The sequence below is a fragment of the Gracilinanus agilis genome, chromosome 3 (genome assembly GCF_016433145.1).
Source record: "Gracilinanus agilis isolate LMUSP501 chromosome 3, AgileGrace, whole genome shotgun sequence".
Taxonomy (NCBI): domain Eukaryota; kingdom Metazoa; phylum Chordata; class Mammalia; order Didelphimorphia; family Didelphidae; genus Gracilinanus; species Gracilinanus agilis.
In genome coordinates this window covers 512,057,338-512,074,605 of record NC_058132.1, presented here as the reverse complement: position 1 = coordinate 512,074,605, position 17,268 = coordinate 512,057,338, and the positions used below count along the sequence as shown (strand labels likewise).

Sequence of the window (17,268 nt, the reverse complement as noted above, 5' to 3'; positions counted from 1 at the left end):
AGGCTAAGGACCCTATTAATTGGATTTCATCCTCTCGATTCAAAAACATGAAGAGAAAATGAGTTTGAATTAACTCAGCTCTACAGCCTCAATGTGGGCATGGACAGAAAATAGGAAGTAATTGAAATTAGCACTGACCTGGATATCTCAGTCTTTGTGATTGCATCAATGCCTTCCAATTGGAAATGAATTAGAAGCAGTGACTTTCTTGTATGGAAAAAGTGGTGTATGAATACATTTAAACAGAGAGAGTTAGTTTCTCCATCCCTGTGAGAAATGTTTATTTTTATAAGCTCCAAAGATGACAAGTTCAGAATGAGTTTCAGAAAATCTTATCCAGGAAAGCATGTCACCTTTAAACCTTACATGCTGAAATTGGAAATAGTTAGGATAAAATTAAGGTGGTGTAGAGATAGAAAGTATTAATGAGAAAGTCTAAATAACTACCTCTGATTTTTTATATAGTAAAAAAAAATGAGATTTAATATTTCACTATGATTGCTCCCTCATATAGTAGTTTCTTTAAATTCCTGTGCTCTTTTATATTCTACTCTTACTCTTTGTCAAAGCTATTGTATCAATGCCAATTTCAGGAGCGTATTTTTAGGCTTACTAAGAAATGGTTCTTGAAGTTTTAAAAATAAAATAATAGAAATTCTTGATTTTTCTGCTCACATCATGCTGTGTAGCTCCAAAAGTTCCATGAAAATATTAAAAGAAATCCATTCTTTTTTATCTCTGCTATTTCTTCAGCCCATCATTTTTCTACTTTAGACGTTTTTTAAGTTTACATCAATGCTGGTGCCATGGCTATTCTGATATCTCCTGCCAAACAATTTTATTCTTGGCCTGAAGAGTTATTTTTATCATCCCTTTCCCATTCCCATTCAATGATTCCCTTTGATACCATCCTACCTGTTTTATCTTTCAACCTTAACTAGGTCTTCAGACTTTCTCTCGTTCAGCACAGGTAGACCCAGATTTCCCCTCATCTCTTTTTCTTGTGGTATTTCTAAAGTGTACTCACTTCAAACCTTTTAATCTGTCTTACTATTACAGACAGTATTGGTTATAGAAAAATCTTAAGGGAACAGAACTTGCCATTGTCACATTTTTGGAAAGCCATTAAATTTTTTTCTAAAAATAATTGAAGTCAACTCTCTGATTCTTTTGTTTAAATTGTAAGAACTTGTCAATTTATTCATTAGTAAAAAGTTACAGATTTAGCTCATAAAATATGTAAAGTTTGCAAACCTCAAAATGCTATGAATTCAAGTTGTTTTTCTTGTTGGTTTTGGTGGTGGTGATAATGTTATTATTCCTAATGAATAAAAGGTTGTGAAAAGCTGATATCCATTACTCATAACTTTGAATCAAAATCTCAAGTCATTCCGCTTGAGAAAAAATTATCTAATTGTCAAAAAGAAGAATCTATCATCTTTATATGACTGGCATGAAGGTTTTGGTCCAATATTAAACTGGAGGAAATTGCTTAGCATGTCCACTCATAGAGTAAGGCCAGAGAGCAGTAGGTTGTAGCCAGTAGTTGACTTAAAATAACTCCCTTTAAATCCAGGTGACGATCTGGAAATTGGTTAAAAAAAAAAAAAAGATTATGGGAAATCGATACCTGAGAAGACCTATGTAAAACAATTAATTTGCTTTTAAAATTATAAGATAAATGAATAAAATGGAGGTTCTAAGAACATCCTAGAATGTTTATCTTTATTCACAGGAATATTTTCTATCACTATAATTGTTTTAAGAAATGCAAAAAAATGGAAGTGTAAGCATTCTAGGAATCATATGAGTAAAAGCAACTCATATTCTCAAAAACCACAAAAAAAGGTTTGAGAAGGAAGATTGAGCTCGTGAATGAAGCATAATAATTTAGATGCCCAATGTGTCATTGTGAGGAAACTGTCTATACTTCCATCCAACTATTCAATGCTATGACTTCGTATTTTAATGGCAACAGAAAGACTAGTTAAACTTGCTACTTATGACGTACCTTATTTCCTAAATATATTATTTTTCATATTTCAGACAAACCTTGTCAAACTTCTTTTGATGTATCAGGCCAACCCAAATCTTCTTAACTGCAATGAAGAAAAACCTTCAGGTGGGTTCATGAATATAGTCTGATGATACTGTAGAGAATTATGTGTTTATTCAAGAGGAGGGATTGGCATTTTGCTTATGCTTCCATTCTTTAATAGTGGAGTTGTGATTTTATAAATATAGGAAACTTCTAGTGAAAAAACACCCTCTGCCAATGGAAATTAGGTACTATTCTCCAACTGATAGTTTCCAGCAGAACTAAGAGACTAAATGGCATATCCAAGGTCTCAGAAACAATATATCCCCTGTCAAAAACTTGAATCCAGGTTTTCATTACTTAAAGACAGGGCTGATATTTATTTTTAAAACCCTTGCTTTCTGTCTTAGAATCCATCGTATGTATTGGTTCCAAGCCAGAAGACAGGTAAGGACTAGGCAATGGGGGTTCAGTGACTTGCCCAGGGTCACACATCTGAGGCCAAATTAGAATTTAGGGTCTCTCATCTCTGGACCTGACAAACCAATGAGTCACCTAACTCTTCTACACCTCACATCTATTACAACAGTAGTTCTCACAATCGTAATCTCATGACTCCTTTATACTTTGGAAAAGCAATTAAAAATTGCACAAAAGCCTTTGTTTATGTGGGTTATGTCAATTTATTTTTAAAATGTCATCATTATTATCATTATCAAAATAGTTTTGACCTTCTAAATCCCCTGAAAGGCTATTGAAGATCCTTTCAAGGTTCCCAAGACTACATTTTGAGAGTCTCTGCATTATACCATGCTGCTCTAAAGACTGTTCCAGACAGAGGAGGGAATAAGCATTTACAAAGCACTTGCTATGTATAGCACTCCACTAAATGCTTTATAAATATTATTTCACTTGCTCCTCACAACAAGCCTGTGTGGAAAGAGCTTCAATTTTCCTTATTTTACAGTTGAGAAATTAAGTGACTTGTCCAGAGTCACATAGCTGGTAAGTGTTCAAGGCCAATTTTGAACCTATGTCTGTCTTCTTGACTCCAGTCTCTCAGCACTCTATCCACTTTGTTACACACTCCCAACTCTCTAACTCTCTCTCTCTCTCTCTCTCTCTCTCTCTCTCTCTCTCTGTCTGTCTCTTTCTTTCCTCCTATGTCTCTTTTTCTTTCTCTCTCTCTCTTTCCCCCCTCCATATGAAAAAAATTATGTGTTGCTACATAAATGCTACCAGAAGCATTATGAGCATAATTCATAAACAAAAAAACCACTGTTTCATTTTAAAGATTCATTTAACTTACCAGGCATCAGGGAAATATTACATTTATGGGCCCTGGTAACACATCATTGCAATTTGATTCTTGCATCATGTGAATGCAGCATTATTTTACCATGTCACCACTTCTGAAATGTTTCATTGCCAATTATAAAATGGATTTTTTATTCTTACTAAATACATTTTAAATTGAAAGACTTTTCTTGCCCAAATTTTATTACTTCTTCTATTAGTATTTTAGAAATATGATTCCAGAAGAAAATGACAATAGGCTATTTTTTTTCCAAAAACTTTACCATATGGTAAACTGTCAGGTAACCTTAATACATCTTTTTTTAAAGTAGAGAATTTTTTGAACTCCTTTTCCTCACTATCCTGCCTCCATCTTCATAAATCTATTTCAATAGTCAATGAAGATATGCCTCATTAAATTTTCATTTAAATCATTTTGACATTGAAGAATGGGCAGTTACATATTGTTTAATAGACTAGACCTCAAAAGTTGAAATTAAAAATTTTAACTAAATTCAAAATTAAAAGATATGTCTAACATAGTTACTAGATTGACATGGAAGTCTCATCGGCAGTAAGGGAAGTGAATAATTTATGAACTCTTCTTTCTACCCCTTCTGCACTTTCATGAAGCTCTAATCTAAGGCTTAATATGCTTGAGGCAACTTTATTTCCTTCACTTCTGGGACTTTAACTTTTTGATAGGTTCTTTATTTCTACCTTGTTTATAATCTAATTGGGATAAAGTTTTTTTCTAATATACTTTAATTGTTAACAGTGACTATTGCTACTCCACTGAGAAAAAATTAATTAGTCATAGCTTCTAACTCTGATAATTGCATATGTACTAAAGGTTAATTAGTTACTACTAAAATCCAAACTCTGGCTCATATAATCACAAACTACAAAATATTAAAATTATCCCTTAAAGTTTGGCTAAATTAGTACAATTTGAAAAATAGAATTTTGAAATAGTTATTAATAAATTAGGACTTTTTGAGTCCAACTAAATGGTATTACCCGGAAAAACCCAGAAAATCCTCTCTATTTCCTTCCAAGACTTAATTGCTAACATTAAAAAAAGAAGTGTTTCCTTAATGGTGATGTTTGACAGTGTCATGGAGGATGTCAAATTGAAAAAGCAATTCATATGCTTTCCAAGGCTCTCCTGATGTTCTTGTTTGCAATATTTTATTGCCTTGACTGCATTGAACCCTTGGTGACCTACTTACTCAGATCCAGAGTCACTCAGAAATTGGCCCAGAAATCAACAAAGAAAAAAATTATGAATGAAGAACATATTATTTCTTTTTGCAAGGTTAAAATATACATTTGGGCAACCCATTGAATTAATTCATCATTACATTTATCACAAGATTTCATTGCCACAAAAATGAATATCCAGAATTAAATAGGAAGCAGAGAATGGTCTAGATCACATTTAGAATAATACACAGTGCTGCCAATTCTCCCAATCTAATCCCTCCTCCAAATCCTCACCTTGGAAAGACCAATATTATCCTGGTGATATAATATGACTAAAATTATCAAATGCCACAGTTTTGATGGATCTTTAGCATCATGACTGTATGGATATTAGTGGTTCCAGGGATACAGAATGCAAACCATCTTTGACTATTGATCTTAAGCAACTCTTTTCCATGCCTTATCAAAAGTTCATCATGGAGGCTTGCTTCTCTATTTCACCTGAAAAGGGTTACAACACCCAGATTTTAACTAATAAAGAATGTGAGGCTGTATCCTTGAGAAAAACAGTTTTTTTGACTAATGCAGATGTCTCCTAACAAAAAAATGGACCTTTCACCAGCCCCCCAAAAGAATCCAAGGGATTCTTGACTCTCTCCTTTAAAGGGAAGTGGTCCTCTTTATGACTGGCTTGATAGTTCATCCCTTGGATCTCTTCTGGAAGTCTGTACTGGTAGATATTTAAGAAGAGCAGGTGAACCTAGAATTTCAACTCCTCCATTATTATTTCATCATAGGAGAATTGGGTCTTTCTCTAAATAAGGAAAACATCAGCACAAGCTTTTCCGAGCCATGTGACTATTCTACCATACTTTCAAATATGCCAAAATTCAGCATAAAAAATCTTGACCAGCCCTGATTTTAATTCTTTCAGAGTCTTATCAAAAGACACAAAGGTCTGAGCCCAGTTTAAAAATTTGTTTATATGTATTTGTTTATATGTTGTTTCCCTCATTAAAATGTGAACTTTTTGAAGAAGTTGGTTTTTTGTTTTGTTTTTTTACCTTTTCTTATATGCCCAGCATTTAGCGCAGAGGCTGGAACATAGTAAGGCTTTAATAATGCTTGTCAACTTGCCAAATCCATAGTTCTTTTCTTAGTTTTTAATCCTCTTTTACCATGCTGAAACACTAGAGACTGTTCACTACCCATCACTTTTCTGGATACTCTTCTTCAATGGCTTTCTGGATCTATTCTTTTCTGATTTTCTTCTGTATTCATTTTATGTTCCAACCAAATTGGACTTGTAACTGATCCTTGATTTTTCCCTGCATTTTTAATTTACTTGGGCTCTCCTACACATATGGAATATACTGTCATCTCATCTTTTCTTGATGAAGTGCTTTCTTTACCTCAAAGCTCAGTTAAAGGATGGTTTTTCTATGCTTCTTCTTGATTACTTTTATCTGAAGAGAATGACTTAGGTTTTCTAAGAATACTTCATATTGCTCATTTGTGTTCATCATATAGGAGTAGCTCACATCCTAATTGAAAGAGACAGCACATTAGGGTGGCTCCTTCATAGGATCTAGAGCAGGTCCTATGATAAGCATTGATACCTGGGTGAGATCTGGAGCAGTTGAAGACCAGGTTGGCTCTTGAAAGGAAGAGGGTACTAACATGCCTATTATTCTGGATGGGGTTCTTTTGCTAGTTTCATATTCCTTTATATCTTGTATCTGAAGGCCAACTCAAATATCACCAGCCTTTTCTTATTTCCTCAGTTTGCCCCAGTTTCTTCATCTCTAAAATGAGTTGGAGAAGGAAATGGCAGAACTCTCCAGGATCTTTGCCAAGGGTCAGATGCACTACTGAACAACAACATAGTAATTAGGTGTTTTTATTGTACTAGTTTTATTACAAACATTAGTATAGGTCTTATCTTCTTAGGAGACTATATACTTTATGGGAGTTTGCAGGAACTATAACATGTAAATCCTGTCTCTTTCCTAAGGTTTAGCACATAATAAATACTTTAAAAAGTAGAATTAGACATTTCCTCTTCAAAATCTTAACACCCAAGTTATCAGGTATCTGTAATACTATGTCTGCCAGGATATGCCTATTTCTTAACATGCTGAATTTCTTCATCCTAAAGTGAGCAATAATGAAAAATGGAACAAAAAATGTTCGCTTGGTTACGGCTAAATTTGCCAGCCAAGTTGACAAATGCACATAACTTTAATTTGCTGATTTGCATTGGTTCTGTTATACTTTGCTCACGAAAACTGAAAGTGTCACATTCATTACAGCTTTAGTTACCACTTATTGTGAATCTTTCTTCTGAACAACCTGTTAGTTCATTTTTATTTCATACTAAATCTGAAGCCAGTTGATCCCTGCTGTGCCTACTATATTTTTGAAACAAAATCTGTGCATATTTCATGTCTACAATACATTTTGCATTGTATATGGGTCTTCTGAAATTTCTAATCTACTAATTTGTCAATATATACATTTCTATTGATATGTTCAACTAACTGATTTTCAAAAACATAACAAGGAAAAGGAAAAGCCTACACTTTTATATTAAAATCCAGTTGAGAATCTCATCTATAGGTAGATGTTTCTCTACTTGGCTTTTGTGTAGGTAATGCTACTATTATTCATTTGAGTCATGTGAATCAATATGCAATTTACAAGGGAGGGATACTTTAGTGAAAATGAAATCACCTCAAATTCTTTCAAACCTCACTTGAAACATTCAAAAATGATTTTCATTTCATTGATTTTTATTCTGAGAACATGTCTCAATAAAATCTCCCTACTTTTCACTGTAATTAAATGTATCATTGGTTGAGAACAAGATAGATTTTTTCTAAAGCCAACAATTTTATTTCACAGAAAGGATAAACTTTTGAGGCTTTTTTAGGGGGTAGAAGTGCTTTAAATTTCATAAAATTTAAGCATCTTACATTCATCTGAACAAGTATGGGTCCACAGTTTTAGAGAATATTTTTCGCTCTTTCTCTGATTTCTTTATATGGTATCATAGATATTGCAGCGTCTGAATTTATTGAAGAGATGTTACTAAAAGCAGAAACCATCTGGGAGGAGAAAATGAAAGAGCCCTTATCTGTTTCTTCCTTATCTCAAGAGGAGCCATATGAAGAGATCATCCATGATCTACCAGCACTTTCCAATAAACTGTAAGTGCCTTCCTTTTTAAAAGACAGAATGTAATGATAATATCCTTGCCAAAAAGTGGAAGAGCCTAATGTGTATCATTTTCATAGAATCACAGATTTAGAGAAGTGTTGTGTTAAGGAATAACAAGGAAACCAATGTCACAAGTGAAATTTACTAAAAGGGGAAATTAAAGCAATTTTCTGTGAAATATAACCTTTATTATCAGTGATACAAACACACACACGTGTGTGTGTGTGTGTGTGTGTACACAAGAGATTAGCAGAATTAAATAAATAAATATATGAGTGATTAGCTGGAAAGTTGGATTTTTAAACTTAACCCATTGTAGAACATCAGTATTCTGAAGGAAGTTAAGAGATAGAGACCTATGGCTTAAACAATTACAAGATAAAAGTAGTTATAGGACAGAATCAATTAACTGTAAATAGAATAAATAAAGAAATGATACAGGATCAATCTTATCTTCTCATTAATTTCTCCAAATGATAGATCATAAGGAAGGAAATAAGGCATAATAAGAATACAGGCAGTGTTTATGTGTGTGTATGCGTATGTGTGAAGGGCTTTGAAAGTCAGAGGATTTTATGTTTGATTTTGGAAGTAATAACCATTGAGTTTCTTGAATTGGAGGAGCAGTGATATTGGCACTCAAATGTTTTAGGAAGATCAATTTGACAGCTGAGTAGAGGATGAATTAGGATGGACTTAGGTAAGGATATTAACCCAAAGACCATTGTAATAGTCTGTAAGTGAGATGATGAGCGTTGCTTAGAAACAATGATGAAGCTGACAAATAGGGAAACATTAAAGGGACATTGATTCAATTTAAAAGAGACATCAAGTTCACTTTTGTACACATTAACATAAGATTTTTGAATACCTAGGGAAATCTACTATGAATATTGAAAAATGAGAGTAGAGTTACAGAGAGAAATGATATTAAAGCTATAAGTTTGTGCCTTTTCTGCGTAGTGATTCTAGTTGAACTTACTGTGATAAAAAGAGAAAAGAGGGACAAGGAAAAAAACCCTGGGAGATAGATTTAAGAAGGGGTAGGAGAATGTGTCAGCAAGTAAGCAAGAGCAAGTACAGTGGGTCAGGGGCAGCTGGGTGTTCAGTGGATAGAGAGGCAACTTGGTGGTTCAGTAGATAGAGCATTGTTCTTGGAGTCAGGAAGACCTGAGTTCAAATCCAGTCTCAGACACTAGCCCTATGGCCCTGGGTAAATCACTTAACATCTGCCTTAATCGAGGAGGAAATGGCAAACTACTTCAGTATCTTTACCAAGAAAACCTCATGGCCAGTATTGGTGTATTATATTCGACATGGCATGAAGAGTTGGACATGACTAAACAACAATAGCAAGTATTATTGATTAGCAAATAAGCTACAGTTGGTCAAAGAGGGAAAAAAGAGAACTATGAGAGTGAAACTTCATAAAAATCAACATGTGCAAAATCCCTTGTCTGTCCCCTTATTTCCATAACAACTGGCACCTTCATAATTAAGGCTATCTTTACCATTTTTTCTGTATTACTATGATAGTACCCTAAGTATTCTCAATATGTTTTATGTCTTCCCATCCTTCATGTTGTTGTAAGAGGTATCTTTGTACATCAGTACCTCTGCCAGTTCCACACCAATTTTATTAATATAACATCCCAATTATTTTATAATCTGTTCCCTACCTACTTTCATGGTTTTATTCCCCAAAACTCTCTTTAAAAATCATATACAATGGCACTTCCTGTTTTTTTTCATTCCATTACTTCTATATAGAATACTTATATCCCCTTCCCTCTCTGACCTTCACCAAAAAAAAATAGTCTGGATAAATAAGAGATTGATTTTGCAATGTACATTGGGTTGTTGTTCAGTTGTTTCAGTAGTTTATGTCTAACACTTTGCAACCCCATTGGGGGTTTTATTGACAAAGATACATAATTACAAAATATTTTTAAAGTAGTGAACTTTAAATATAAAATAAGATGAAATTTCTTTTTTTAATTGTGATAGTGTTTCTCTTATCATCTAAAAATATGAATGAAACAAAGTGTTAAAACTATCTTTGATGTCTATTCTTTACACATACATAACTTCAAAATGTTTGCCTGTATGTTGATATAGTGTAATTTTTAATTCAAAGATGCCCTTTGGTTTGTATTTTTACATAGGGCAAAATGGACATGAAGTAACCAAGTGTCCCCCTTGGTAAAGAACTCCCACATGAAGGCATATACAAACTTCTGCCCTATTTGTAAATTAGAGAATGGAGAAGGAAAAAGGAAAGGAGAAGGAGGAGCAGGAAAGGAAGAGAAAAAAATATGGAAGATTTAGAGAAGGCTTGGAAAAAAATAGAGTTCCATGATCTTTGACCTTGAAAATATAAATACAAATAAACAATAAATGGATGAAAGAACAAAACTAATAATTAAAATAATAACTAAGAAGTGCAATTTTGAAGTAACATGATTAAAATCAATAAGGACGTGTTTCTTTTGGATTTTTAAGATGGGTTTCCAAAGATTTGCAATTTATAAATATAAATAAAATTCCTATTTATCTTAAGTACTAGTTTTAAAATGAAGATTTTTTCCCAGAATAAATGCCTCTTTAGCTTTGCTTGTCGCTTTAGTGAATTATCAAGTATTCAATTTGTTCTGTGTTTGATTTTTAATAAAATATATTCTGGCATATCTTTGCTTCAATAACTGTATTGATTACTGGGAGTAAGATATGAATAAGTAGTCAATAGCTATATGATTTGCTCAATTAATGTGAGGGTTTACTTCTATATTTTGTTGACCTTATGAGGAAATGTTGTATTTAGTCAATATTATTGTTGTTGTTGAGTCATTCAATCTGACTCATTATGATACCATGGACCATAGACTTCCAGTACTTTCCATTGAGTTTTCTTGGCAAAGAAAGTGGTATGGTTTGCCATTTATTTCTCTAATGAATTAGGGCAAACAAAGGTTAAGTAATTTGCCCAGGACTGTACAGATTGTAAGTATATAAGGCCAAATTTGAACTCAAGTCTTCCTCATTCCATGTGCAGTACTTTATCGACTGAGCCATTCTGTCAAGCCCTCATGAAAATAATGTGAAAAAAATAAACACAAATTAAACTTCATCCTTAACAATGTATTAGAGAGATGCCTAAGGCTCGGAAAACTAGGTGACTTTCACGTGGTCATAGTAAAAATATTTGAAAGAATACTTGAAGCTGGTATTTTCTAACTCCAAGTTTAATGTTTTATACTATGCTGCCTCTCAAATGTTTGATTTTAAACAATAATTATATTGAGTTGGCAAGGGCTTTAAATTTTCAAATAAATGACACATTGCAATATATCTTTCTCCTTGTTCCCACACTGCTGAAAAGTTTATTTGATTATAGGAAGAGATAAGAAAAATGTATTACTGTTTCAATAATAATTATATTTAAGTAGTTTTAAAATCATATTCAAGTGCTAAAAAACAGTATAAATTTTTCAAGGCTGACAAATGCATTCATTTTGCATATTGGATATCTCGATTCAGTAAGCATTACTTAAGCACCTGTGCTATGCCAGACCCTGTGCTAGGTGCAGGTAATACAAAAGCAAAAATGGCATTGCCCCTTTCTTCAATAAGGTTACAATCCATTAGAGGAGAAAATATACACATATATAAATATGTACAAAATATATACAAATAAATAGAAAGTACTTGTGGGAGGAGAGGCACCAAAAATTAGAGAGGGGATCAGAAAAGGTTTCTGGAAGACATGTTGATTTAGTTGAGTCATAAACGAAAAAAGGTAATTCAAAGGGTAGAGATGAGGAAGGAATACATTCCAGACTAGCACAAAGGTATAGAGATTAGACATACAGTATAAGTGAAAGAGCAAGAAAGACAGTTTAGTTAGTCTATAGAGTCCAAACTCTCTCCTCTGAGTCCTCATCCCTTTGACCAAGGAAAAATATTAAAATATCAATATGCTGAGATGATGAAATGCTGTGTATCCTAAGAGCACCTTATATTTCACAAATAGGTTCCCCAAATTCAGAACATCCTGGAATCATATAAGGCAAAATAGAGAAAGAAATATTCAAAGGTGAACAAAAAAATAAATAAAACAAACACAAAAACTTGTTAGAGGGTTGTAGAAAGACAAATTGATGGTTAGACGATGCCCTTTTTCTCTTATACATTTCTTAAATCAGACATACTCAAATATTCTAAGAATCATTTATGCTATATTTTGAAGGAATATTTATGCTATATATTATGCTATTGGAACTATATTTTGGAGAAATTAACCTTGGCCTAACTGAAGGAAGTTTCATCTTAAATGGCTCTCTTTCTGGCCAGCTTCCTTCCTCCAAACATCCTGTCCCTTTCTATACTGTATTCCAGTGCTGACCTTCTATAACTCTATATATCAGAAAAATGAAGGCAGTCATCATCAGGAACATAACTTTGTCACTGGTTCAAGAATGCTTAGGCAAAACCCAGACCCTTTGTAGAAATAGTGGTTTTAGTTTGGCTGTCTTCTATATTCCAATGCCTTCAAAATTCCCAAGGGAAATCAGTTATGTGTTTAAATATTGAACTTGAATACTTTCATTCATCCCTTCTTCTCTGTGAATTTATACAGAGCTATTTAAATAGTAACAATAATGATAATAATCTGGCTTTTACAGAAAATATTTACTGTATTATCATATTTGATTCTCCTTGGGTTATTATATATGTATCTCTATAATTATTATTCCATTTTATAGATTTTTTAAGAAACCGAGACTCAGAAAAGCTAGTATACCCATAGTAATACAGCTGATTTGCCCCATTGGGCACAGATGGGATTCAAACTCAGGTCTTTCCTAATTCTAATTCCCTGGTTCTTTCTACTGTGCTATGTTGCCTTAAGTGAGACTAGAATCAGCATATATAGAAGAAAAATTCTTGGCAAAATCAGATACAATTGTATTCTGACAGATGTTTTCCTTATTGCTTCCAACTTGTTATAAGCAAATCTTGATAGTTTTATGAAAGCTGTTTTTCTAAACGTAGCATTGACCCAGAATGACCTACAGTTTTTCAAAATCAACATAACTTTAGTCGACTCAATTGCATTGAAATGGTATCAGCTGAGATAGCTGGGCTCACAACCCTGGAGTCTACATGCTTATTTGAAAACTATTGTGCTACCATTACAATGGTTACAGAAGCTGCAGCTGGCTGAATGCAAGCTTTGGATTTTATTATGATGTTCGGAGGGATTTAGGGAACTAAGTGTCATCATGCAAAAAAAACAGACACATTTCTATTATACTCCTTAGGCATACATATTAAAATTCTACTGCTATTGTTTAATTGATGACTTTTCAAGAACAAGAAGTTTATATAAGCTTATATAATGAAGTACCAATAACAAGAGAAACAAATTTACTAAGAAGCACTTGTAAATAATTATGAGGTCTTATCACTTCATTTTTTAAAAAATCCTTACCTTCACTCTTGGAATCAGTACTGTGTATCGGTTCCAAGGCAGAAGAGCAGTAAGGGCTAGGCAATGGGGGTTAAGTGACTTGCCCAGGGTCACACAACTGGGAAGTGTCTGAGGTCATATTTGAACCTAGGACCTCCTGTCTCTAGGCCTGGCTCTCAATCCACTGAACTACCCAGCTGCCCCCAGTCTTATCATTTCAAAAAAAAATTTTTTTAAGACAATTTCCCCTCAGAGTAGGGTTGGGACTCTGAGGAAAATTTCATTTCTGTTTGAGTTATCCCAAAACAGTACCAGATAAACCTTGAAGTCTGTATAGAACACAAAAGCTACACATATTGATACCCAAGGTCAAAGAACATTGCTTATGTCATTGCCTTTGCTTATACTGACCTGTGTTGATTTTAAAAAATTGGGAACATCGTTTGTCTTTGAAGTAAAGAGACAAGATGGCAGAGTTTAAGCAGGGGAAACTCAAACCACTCTAAGAATCTTCCCCAATCAACCTTACAATGACACTTCAAAATGGAATACTAGAGTGAAAAAAACATCAAGGAGACAGAGAGAGAGAGTGAAACAGAGAAGAAAGATGGAGAGACAGACAAATAGAAACAGAGAGAATTAAGAAGATGTGGATTTTAAAGGTGACACTGATATTTAACCCACTCAAAAGAAGCTAATGAGAGGACTGGTTAGTGCTTAATTTGTAAAGACAATCAGATGAACTACATGAAATTCAACTAAGAGTCGCCTGATCTGTGGTAGTGACCCCTTCTCACAACCTAGGTGAATATTGTTCTGATACCTATTTCCAGAATGTCTAGAAGCATATTGATTAGCACTAAGATTTTTCCTCAAAGGGCAGGTTTTAAAAAACTGATAAATAGGAGGCAGTTGGGTGGCTCAGTGGATTGAGAGCCAGGCCTAGAGACAGGAGGTTCTAAGTTCAAATATGGCCTCAGATACTTCCCAGTTCTGTGACCCTGGGCAAGTCACTTACTCCCAATTGCCTGGCCCTTACCACTCTTTTTGCTTGGAATCAATACATACTGAGTATTGGTTCTAAGACAGAAGGTACAGATTTTTTAAAATGATGAATAGAAATAAGTAAGACATCATTTTTATATTAATATATTTTTTTGTCAAATGATACCTTCTTTGAGAGGAGGAGGGAGGAATAATAAAATTTAAATAATTTAATAATTTAAAATTTAAATAATTAAAAAAATAGCATTTAATCATCTCAGCAAATAAGCAAATAAATAAATATAACTGAAATAAATAAAAGCTGATCTAGAGTCCCACACAGTTTTGTAATTGAACTATATGAAAACATTGTAAAAAATAAGTTATTTCCTGTAAATTCTAGATAAGAAATAATACTCAAACTCACTTTTTTGTTGTTGAATTAGTGCCTTAATGAGTATTCCTAAAACCTGACCAGGTTAAATCCTGGATGCTTATTCATCATCCTATCATAGCTGGTTCCCCACTCAGATTCTTCCTCTGGGAAAATCATAATCTGCTTCATTTTAGATTTTTGACTATGAGTGTTATGCTCTACTTCTGACAAATAACTCACTGTATCTAAACAACATTTAAGAAAAGAATTCAGCATAGTAATAAACTTAAAGGGAGTTAGTGTGCTAACACCTTACTCTATATACTAGAAAAATCTTGGAAAAGTGCCAACAGACTGAATATACTGTCGTGTTTGGCTCATGTTATACTGACAGTTGCTTACATGAATATCCCAAATAGGTAGCCATGCCCCTCCCTTGTAACCTACCTCTATCCACCACATTTTTTATAGATTTCATCTTGCTTCTGGTACTTCTGGCCATTTGGCTGTTTCTTATCAGTATTAGACTTCACAGGTCCATCAAAAGATTGGGTTTTTTTTCTTCTCCCTCTTGCTTCTTATCTGAGCATTCCTTGGTTGTGACTTTTGGACTACATTTCTTTAGTTCTCAACACTCTGGGAAATATGTTCCTTTCCAACTGGCTTGTTGTTGAATATAACAAAGTACCACACATACCTTTCTTCTTCAATCTTTGCATATCCTTAAAAAGACAGGAAAATGTGACAGCTAGATAGTACAGTGGATAGAGCTCCAGACCTGGAGTTAGGAGGATCTGAGTTCAAATCTTGTCTTAGACACTTTCTAGCTATGGGATCCTGAGCAAGTCACTTAACCCCAAATTGCCTAGTCCTTAACTGCTTTTCTCTGCCTTGGAATTCAGTATCAGTTCTAAGGATATATATAATATAAAAATATTATACACATATATACATATGTATGTATAAATAGGCAGAAAAATGAAGAGGAAAGACAGCCACGATCAAAAGTTCTTCTATATGCTTAATAAATTCTTATCCTTTTTAATATAGTTATAAAGCTTGCAAGTGATATTAGTTCAGAGGCCAAGTTACATCACATTATTTGTAGCATAATTAGATACAAATAAGCGATGATGCATAGGTCACATAGAAGTAGACATAGTATATCCACACATAATAGAATTGCATAAAAAAGACCAAATACATAGGTCACATATTATACAGAATACCCATGTAAATATATACTATGTAACACTGTATATTGGAACAATAGAAAAGTTTTACCTTATATGAATACACATACACATATGTATATATATTATATCCAACCCAAAAGTAACTTACAACTTTATGTCAATAAGTACTACTTATCTCCCATTCCTCTGCCCAGTTTATTGGCTATCATCCTGTGTTATCCAGATAGGGTAGTGTTATATGGAGTGCCTTTAAAATTCTCTTCTATGAGTGGCCTCTGTCCTCCTTGTTTCTTTGGTAGTTCTATATCTGGATTATGCAGCAAAAAAGAAATTTCTTCTGGAATTATTTCCTTTCTGTCCTACCCTACGTACACTATTCCAGGCAGATTATTTTTTGGCCCAGGGCTGTCTTGGTAGGTGTTTCCATAAGTAAAAGGTTACTAAAATGCAGCTACTTCTTCTAAATACATATGATACTATTGTTCATCCAAGTCAAAATGAAAATTCATGAACCATAGTTTAGAGATTTTTCTCACTAATAGAATATTAGATGTTTATTCTAGAGACCTATTTACTTTCACAAGTAATCTTTATGTTCATTGGGGACAGACGGAGCAGGTTAAATATAGGAGATTTATTTATAACAATGGAAAATTTGTGCCTCACCCAGATTTTTTCTCTGAAAAAAAGCATAATGTAGATAATTTTATGACTCACTTAAGGGTATCAGGTTACTTACTTGAGGATCAGAATCCATACCTTATGGATTTAGACCTGTATCTCCTCATGGGGCACAAACTCTTGATCTGAAATATTTTATTCATCTTGGTGCCACCTTACTCTTAACAGTGTGTTTAAGTAGAACTACTGCTGGCTTAGAATTCAGAGTATCTGATCTTTGTCTCTTACTTCTTATGTGATTTTAGACAAACCCCTTCAATCTGGAAGATCTTAATTTTTCATCTCTAAACTGAGGAGTTTGAATTCAGTGACCTTTATAATCTCATAAAGCCTATGATTCTATAATCCTTTGAATGAGTGGACAGGTCCTTCTGAGGGGCCAATTGCTCAAATTTCTCTAAATCATGTCTTTATTTCTCAAGAAATAAACAGATTCTAAGCTATTGCTACTCATGAAACTTTTTTTAAGGCCTTAATCTTTCTCTTGGGCTATGTTCACTAATAAGTTTTCTTTAGATTAGCTATATAACAGTCTTATATCTTCTGATTTCCAAAACAACATATATGGATATATATATATCTCCTATATTTTGACTTTGCATTGAATTAGTTAACAACTCCAAGCCTATTTTTAAAGGCAATTTACAGCTCTTTGAGGGTACTTCTACTGATGCTTGGACTTTTTTTTTTTGATGAAAGCATTTTTGTCCTCATTTCCTATTTAGTTACTAGTTTACATGTTGAAATTAGTATTTACTTTTTTTAAAAAAGCACATTTTCCCTTTTTATTCTATCTATTTAA

The 17,268-nt window shown here is 33.5% G+C and overlaps 1 protein-coding gene across 1 annotated transcript in view; it reads left to right on the top strand.

Annotated features, from left to right (window-relative positions):
- Positions 1-17,268, top strand: part of MYO16 (myosin XVI) — a 719,254-nt gene that overhangs the window by 198,676 nt on the left and 503,310 nt on the right. Inside the window, exons 6-7 of the mRNA XM_044669338.1 lie at positions 2,047-2,122; positions 7,596-7,749. Of these exons, the coding sequence (XP_044525273.1) occupies positions 2,047-2,122; positions 7,596-7,749 (230 nt within the window). The remainder of the gene's footprint in view (positions 1-2,046; positions 2,123-7,595; positions 7,750-17,268) is intronic.